At 33.6% G+C, this 8,477-nt stretch overlaps 2 protein-coding genes across 2 annotated transcripts in view; one reads left to right on the forward strand and one right to left on the reverse strand.

Moving 5' to 3' along the window:
• Nucleotides 1–2,532, forward strand: part of LOAG_17537 (frizzled receptor) — a gene marked incomplete at both ends in the record, with an annotated part of 9,212 nt that extends 6,680 nt beyond the window's left edge. The window contains 4 exons of the mRNA XM_020450197.1: nucleotides 274–394; nucleotides 931–1,098; nucleotides 1,510–1,710; nucleotides 2,173–2,532. Coding sequence (XP_020306154.1) covers nucleotides 274–394; nucleotides 931–1,098; nucleotides 1,510–1,710; nucleotides 2,173–2,532 — 850 coding nt within the window. The remainder of the gene's footprint in view (nucleotides 1–273; nucleotides 395–930; nucleotides 1,099–1,509; nucleotides 1,711–2,172) is intronic.
• Nucleotides 2,533–5,324: 2,792 nt separating this feature from the next.
• On the reverse strand, nucleotides 5,325–7,466 carry LOAG_10483 (hypothetical protein; the record flags this gene model as incomplete). The annotated part of the gene is made up of 6 exons (XM_003146007.1): nucleotides 5,325–5,444; nucleotides 5,676–5,880; nucleotides 6,195–6,400; nucleotides 6,597–6,757; nucleotides 6,942–7,068; nucleotides 7,308–7,466. 6 exons carry the CDS (start codon nucleotides 7,464–7,466, stop codon nucleotides 5,325–5,327), a joined length of 978 nt encoding a protein of 325 aa, XP_003146055.1.
• Between the last annotated feature and the right edge of the window lie 1,011 nt (nucleotides 7,467–8,477).

Below are 8,477 nucleotides of genomic sequence, written 5' to 3' on the forward strand. Positions count from 1 at the left end.
TATTATTATTGTTATTATTATTATTATTATTATTATTGTTATCATTATTATTATTATTATTATTATTATTATTAATTATTATTATTATTAATTATTATTATTGTTATTATTATTATCAATTATTATTATTATTGTTATTGTTGTTATTATTACTAACATTGCTGCTAATTATTATTATTACTACTATTATTGTTATTATCATTAATTATCAATTATTATTAAGTATTATTATAAATTATAAATTATTATTATTTTAGCTAAGCGAAATTTCAGGTACCTCTCAGCTGCTCGTAAATGGGTTCCGGAAGGTATCGATGCATGGAGTAGTTATCTTCACTTGGTTGCTTGGGCATTACCGGCTATTTTAACCATTGCAGTACTCACCACCCATAAGGTTGTCTTTCACATTCATCGAATTCCCTTACAAATGCTTTTTTTTTTCCAATAGCAATTTCCATTGTCTCAAATTCATGCCAGTCTAGTTTTACGATGAATTTGCATCAGAACAGTTGTCATTTACGAAGAAATTAGTTAACCCTGAGCGATAATATTAATGTCATCCAAGTTTCTTTTAGGAATAATGTTGAGGGGAAAATGAAAAGAGTGAGACTGTCTGGAATTCTTTCAAAACAATCAGACAAATGAACAATGATTATTCTCTCCATGGTATCAAACAATACGTTTGATACCATGGAGAATAATCATTGTTAAATTCATATACGTGAAGCTTATTTTGAGCTAGCAAATCATCAAGTCCTCTTATTACATCCATACTATCGGTCAACCCTGGTCCTAAACAGTTTTAGATTTCTTTATAAAAGTCATTGTTGAAATAAATCGGCAGTTTTACTAACCTGGATCGAAGAATAAAGACTTGCTCTTATAATGTTGATTCATTAGTTTGATGACAAAGTTTGGAATTTTTTGTAGGTGGATGCAAACGAATTAACAGGTCTATGTTCAGTCGGTAATGTTGATCCGTGGGCTTTATTTGGCTTTATAATTGTACCGAAGTTAATTTTTGTTGTGGTTGGCAGTTGTTTGATTGTCGCTGGTTTCTCAAGCATGTGCCGAGAACGTGATTCTTTCAGGAGACGAGTAAGTTTACGTTTTTGAAACTAATTCAATATTTAGTTATAATTCTCATGAATTTATGCTTCTGCGTCATAAATTTTTATGTCCTGCCATATCTCTCGAGTTCGCCCTGTCATACTTTTCCACATTTCAATATTATAAAAATTAATTGCAATTTGCTTCATTGTCATCTGAAAGTGTGAAAATTTGGACTGTTTTGATCGACGCCGTTCAAGAAGCTTCTGTACAAAATATTTCCTACAGTTGGAGGTTTAGATTTGTCAAACCCATAAAATTTATGCCTATGCTTTGTAGTGGCTATTAAAATGTGCATAAAAATAAGGATTTTCCGTCTTTCTTTGCTATAGTGTAGTTTGTTTGGAAGCGTGCCTCGAATTTTATGTCTAAAATTTTTAATAAATGTAGTTTGAACAGGGAACGGATACATCAAAACTGGAGAAGCTAATGGTGAAAATGGGTATCTTCAGTGCGCTTTATATTATTCCGGCAATAACAATAATTATCTGCGACACTTACCATATGTTTATTCTAATGCAGTGGCATCCAGCAACCATTGCTTGCAAACTACATGGCGGAATTGAAAAGGGTCACTGTAAAAGGCCTCCATTACCACAGGTACGTAAATAAGATTATATACTTTGAAGTACTGACTGAGGAGTTATTTTGTCCGGAAACCTATCAAACTGATTATGTATACCAGCTTTGTTTTGATCTATTAATGAAGCTTTTTCATAAAGAGAAGTTTTTATATATAAAGTTCAGTAATGTTTACTATTCCTAAATACTAATTTCTTCTTGATTTTGAATAGAATACAAAGTTTTCCTTCTGAAGCTTTTCTCCTCTTATAATTCACTATCTCGGGCATTTCAGTCTATGAGTTGGGGAAAAGCAGATGCGCATTGTTTGATGAGGAAACATCTGACTAGTGATAAATATCAGAGAAATTTTTCCTTGCAAAGAGACATTCTAGAGGAATTTACTTCCCTACAAGAACTTGAACTTGTGGAGGAATTATAAAACATTTAACTTTTTCTTTTGATTTAATGATCAAATATTTGATGTCAAATCTTTTTCAGGTTGAATTGTATTTTTTGAATATATTTATGTCACTGGTGATTGGGATTTCAACAGGAATGTGGACTATTTCGTCGAAAACATTCCATTCCTGGCAACGAGCTATCTGTTGTGGTCTATGCTCTACAGCACCTGCGAAATACGGTTCCGGTGGTGGAGCGACCAGTACGGTAACCAATTCTGCAACCCTTGCTGCAGTTGGAGCTAATCGACCACTTATTCCAGTAGCAAATCCACCACCCGCTCCACCACCGCATCACCAATATATGCCGATGACCATATGCTCCTTACCACCAAACCATGTTGCTGTAGCGCAAAATGCTGCTTCTGCTACTGCTTGGAAGCAGTCGAAAATTATGTAATATTGTATTTAAAAATCTGAGACGGAATCGAAATGCTTCATATTTCTGAATCTATTTGCGATTCTCTTTTGCTTGAAATTCCAAATTACCAGGAATTCAAGAATCTGGAACGAAGTCGGGATGCTTCATATTTCTGAATCTATGTACGATTCTCTTTTGCTTTTGAAGTTATCAATGGATCAAAAATGTAAAAATCCCAACATCTAAACGGACTGAGACGTAACGTTCATCGTCATTTAGCTGTCCTAAACATACAAAATTTTTTAAATTAGTTTAGCTGGGACCGGGCCAGTCAACTAGTTCAAAAGTATCCATGATACTTTTTAATGTATATTAGTCAGATCAAAAGTTAATTTTATTTGGTTAACGCTAGTTCGGTCTCTGAGATCATTCCGTTCACTGTTTTCCAGCTGAGAAATTGATGTCAAATACGAAGGATTTGTATGTCTTATTCGAAATTCAGGAAAAAATGATGTAATAAAATCATTAAAACAAATTACTGTTCTACCTCGATTTGCTTACAAGCATATAATATTTTAATTCTCCTCTTTTTCCTTCATTCTATCTTACCGTATTTATTATTTTCAAGAACACATACATCTTTACGAGAAATAATCTTTTTCTTTCTATTCTAAGTGCCATTGCAATGTGACAATCCATGACAGTATATTGTTGATTTTTTTTTTCTTTTTTCATCTTTGTTGTTTTTTATAGCGCGGGGCGATGTTTTATTTCATTTTAATTTACCTTAGGCGTGTTCATGTAGTTGGCTTGATCTTATTATAAGGTTAGCCAGGAGAGGGCATCCATCCAAACCGTATGGTTTTTGACGATTAGCTATGAAAAGATTTGCTTACAAGAGAAAAAAATGAGTTGATAACTCCGTCAAACTGATGTGGGTTTCAGTTTTTTAACAGTCACCTCACTCGTAAACTGTATGAGTAAATTTTCCGGTGCGCTGAATTGTACACTCAACATATTAAAATATAAGATGGCGTTTGGAACTCTTCAAATGTTATTGTTATTTATCTCTTCAAAAGCTACTTATCAGGAGACGATTACCAATCGTTTAAGAAATTGATGAAAGAGATAATAAAAATATCGAAATTATTATTAATAGGTGGTTCATTAAGCCATTCGTAATTTTGATTATTCAGTTTAAAAAACAGCGTGAAGTAAATAAATATATTTGAAAAGTTCTAAAAGTCAAAATAAAAGCAGCTTACTGACGGGTTTAATAAGCATGGAATTGTTTTACATAAGTAGCTTTGCTGGTGTTGAGGAATTCTGTGTAAAATTATATACTTCAGCTCCAGAAAGTTGTCGGTTGTTGACGTCTACGAAACTCTGCTAAACTCGAGTTGTATAAAATGCGATTCTTCATGTTGTTTTACGTTATTTACTCTTTTACTGCCAGCATACTTTTGTTTTACTTTCTTCGATTTCTTTCATAACTAATGGAATTTATTACATTAATAGCGAAGTACACTTACAAACTATTCTTATTTTGTATTACATTCATCAGTTTGTCACATACTGGCACCAGAGAGTTTCAAACTAAGGCTAAGACATTCTTAACTATATGAAAATCTCAATTTCAGTCCACAACTGAATTTTGGAAATCATTTAAGGAAAGATTTTAAATTGAATGGAATGAGAAATGGAAAAGATGATGTACCGTTTCGGTTTCGGTCTATCCATTTCCACCCCGTATCGTACTTCAGTTTATTTGTTTCCCATCTGGCTGTTTTTGCATGTTTTCTAATCTTTTCCTTCCTGAGGAAAGAAAGTAGAAACACATACTGCTTTGAACCAACATGTTTTGCACTTTTTTCTTTTAATTACACTTTGTCATTCTGCAAAACAGAATATATTAAACGTGACAAATAAGAATTTTTATTGTACTTAATATTTATACAATATTAAAAATCTCATTGAGAAAGCCTTCTTATAGGTGAGAGGTTTACATTCACTCATTCATTTATTCAATTCATTCATTCATCCAACCTTATATGCATAAAATATAAAACATCAAAGGAACCGAATTCTGGTTTTGCAGGCTTCGATGTGTAAGCTGTAAATTTTACACAATGCAATAATATGAATCATCGGGGAAGGTGAAAAAAAGCATGAGGAGAACTCCCATACGAACGGTATTCCTTGGGGACCTCTGAGCAGTAATACTGCAAATTGTTGGGTAGTAGAGGCAAGCAATTTTAATCATCAGCTGTGTAACTAATTGTCGTGTAGTAAAGAAGCGATGTGCTGGTTGATTTGAATAATAAACTTCTTTAGTAATCTACAGATCATCGTTAAGTTGACTGGTTGGTCACAGCAATCTTAGTAAAAAGAGTGCTTCAGATCGCTGGATTTGACAGTAAAGACCCTAAGGTGTAGTGATGTTCAGGAGAGGACCTTTTCTTTTTGCTCAAAGAATGGAACTTGATTTGACCAAAGCTCCTTTCCGAATCAAAAACAATTAGGTGTATGGGTTAACCTCACAAGTTATGAAAGTTTCGACTTTTATGCTGAGTGAACAAAAAGATTTTCTTCACTTTATAATAAATGACATCACATCGAAGTTTGCAATGACCACCAATATCATTAAGATATTTCTATTCATGGACAAATGCGCATCACTGCTTTCGAAGCATTTCTGATGGATTTGGAAGGGAATGCAATTCTCAAAATGATGCTCATACAATTCCCAGCTCATCTGAAAAAACCAAGAATGCATGCAGAACTCTCTTTCGATGAGAAATGATTTGAATAATCCTTGGTATTTTCTCATTTTAAGTTCTAGATTCCAAAACTTCATCCGAACTTCGTCCACTCGGACCATCCCGATCATCTTTGTTGCCATCATAATGTGCTTGGGAAAAGTCAATTTCAGTCTCAGCATTCCGAACGTCCTATGATTTCCAAAAGTTCTACTGAGAATTAATTTGGGTTATACGTGAGGCATGAAGATCAAATTCTAAAAATCTCGCGTCATCTTAGGTGTTGTAAATGTTGATTGGAATGTTGTAAGCAATGAATGATGAAAGTCATAGTTGCGATAAAATAAAAACTTGTATAATTTAACACAGTAAACACTCCGTTCATCGTATATACACATAGACATTTAATTAATTAACTCAAACCTGATAGCAAACTTCATGAACTGCACGCGATGGAATCAAAATAAACGTATCACTCATCCAATCTTCCACTGTACGGTTGGCTATCAAACTTACATAATGTACATGACTATCGAGACGGATGCGATAGTGAATGAGAAATGAAATTGGCTGCGACCAGTTTGAATTTATATTTAGTGAAAATTCCGCATCGTCACAACTTATTGACCTGATTAAAGTATAAAATGAAAGTATCTACTTGAACTAAATGAGAAAATTCTTTTTCTGCTGTGTTTTCATCTTTTGGTTTACACAGTACCTGTCATATCTAATGATCATCTCGCAGTTTTGACTCTGTTTACAATCTTTAGAGCTTATGATTTATTAGAGATACACTTTTATTTTTATTACCCATAAGAACAGTTTAGAATACTATCCTAACAAAAATTCACTGAGATTGCGCGGTCATCAAACTACATCATTATTGCTGGTAGTGACTTTTTCTAAGTTCTTCATTAAATAGTGCGGGCTTTCAAACCTCACCTGACTTTCAATGAAATAAGTTTTGGAAGCCAATCTACTTCAGTGTAATTGATTTTGATCGAAAAACTGGGCCTAATCAAAAAAATGCTGGAATAATTGGACCAGAATGTTCTGTAAACTTTTCTATGATAAACTTCGTAACGTATCGTACTCTTGAAAAGTATTTCGTACCATTTGCCCTGCATAAAATCACATGCTAGATAACCCTGAAAGCATGATTTAGCATAATTTACAGTAAGACTTTGTGATCCAAAATTCAAATTCTATTAGCTGAAATAAATCCAGAAATCTCTCAAACAGAGTATTTGGCCTTTGTTCTAGCTTTTGAACGCGAGACGGGAAAGTGCTTGTTCATCTCAGAACAGTCTTGCAATTTCGATAAAGCATTATGTCAAGGATCACCTCATAATTTTTCGGTAAACTCTTTAGTGGGCAGTTTGCATTACTGGTATTCCATATCGGTGTCTTTCGGATAGCTAACTGCGATCTGTACTGTGAAAGGGCTTTTTGACATCCAATGTAATATCCTAGGTCGGGTGATATTCGGTAGTTTTTTGATAACCCTTTAAAAATTACTATCATTCTGGTACAGACAAATTGTACGAATTAATATTTAAATAAGGGAATGATTTTTCAAATTTGTAGATCTTTAAAACCAGCAAAACAGGTTTTGTCTTTACAAACAAAATTATGCCAAAGTAGAATTAAAGTCAACCTTATATTCCAGTTCACAAGTGTTCGGATTACCCATTTCATGCCAAATAATTTGTACAGTAGGCACTAGACTAGTAACACGCTTCAAATCATTATCGTAATCGTCTTGCCTCTTACTGGTATGAAACGACCCACAGGATCGTAACGTTTCTGGGAATAACTGGAAAATGACGATGATATTTTTTTCAGTCACAACAATGACTAAGATTGGTTACAGAGGTTTCCAGCTTAGTATGATATCCTTGATCGAATCATTCAAATTTATCTATCCCTGACATCTGCATAGATGCATTGGAATCGATACAACTACTCAGCAAGAATAAGTGTGACAAAAGCGCTGGAACTTCTATCTGTTGACGAAATAAGTGCGTAAGATATATTATGAAAAAGCGGACATACAACCACAACGTTATCATTGAGTAATTGTCTTTCATATGAGCAAGCTTCCATTGACAAACTGATAGGCTTCTCCGGAGATATGTGATAAAATGCTGCGACATGTTGTAGCAGTAAGTACCACCAAATTGTTAGTGTTAGGGTCGTATGGTTCCTGACCATTATCATAGAGAAAAAGGTACCATTCAGTCAGAAAATTTCAACATTCGGTAAGACATATCATGATATAACGTAGTCTCTTGAATTCTCCTGAAACTTCATTAAACAACAAACAGAACTTTGTGGCTTCAAAACCTCTTATTGTTCTTAAATAACTTGATAATTCTTAACTGATCAAACATTGTTTCCTATTTTCAGCAGTTAGAAAGAATAGTTATGAGGAGAAATCAATAGTGTATCAGAAAATAATATTTGATCATCATTTTTTATCGAAATTGTATAAACTTGGTCAGAAAGTATGAAATCAGAAAATAGAGAAAACTAGCCAAAGATCAATGAATCACATATTAATGAAAACTGATATCACTTATGATTTATTCATACTCAACAAATAAGTGTCAAAAAATTAAACAATATATGATTCCTAGAAAAAAAAAGCCTGGAGCCTAGATAAAGAAGTAGCAGAAGCACAGCAGAATGGATCTGGCAATTTGCTTCTTCCCATGAGTAAACTAAACTTTCCTGCGTGGAACATTTCACAAACACACTGCTAGGAGTAGCTGACTCTCTCCTACGCCAAGACCCTTTCATTTGCCTTTTTATACCACCCAATGCTATGTTCCCGGAAAAGTATTATCAGAATGAAAACAAAGCTTTGTTTCCTTTTTCTAGAAAAACACACCATCTATGCATTAATTGTGCCAGGCGAAATTTAATAGAACTGAAGTGGAGAATATCGTCGAAATATTGCTCGACACAATTAATTTATCGGTCATATACCAGTGGTGGTTAACGATCAAGTTAACCACAAACCTGTCGCCTAATTGTGTTTTGCAATCAATCATAACTGTCCAGTAAATAAATAATTGATGACAATGTCAACGTAGCCATGAAAATGATTACAGTTTACTATCAAAGGATGGCATTTTTCTCTTGTCCTTTTTTTTTTATTTTTTTTAACTACCGTTAGACCTAAATCAGTATATCATGGTAACTTGTCTATTCCAAGCAAAG

This window comes from Loa loa (genome assembly GCF_000183805.2).
Source record: "Loa loa unplaced genomic scaffold supercont3.89, whole genome shotgun sequence".
Lineage (NCBI taxonomy): Eukaryota > Metazoa > Nematoda > Chromadorea > Rhabditida > Onchocercidae > Loa > Loa loa.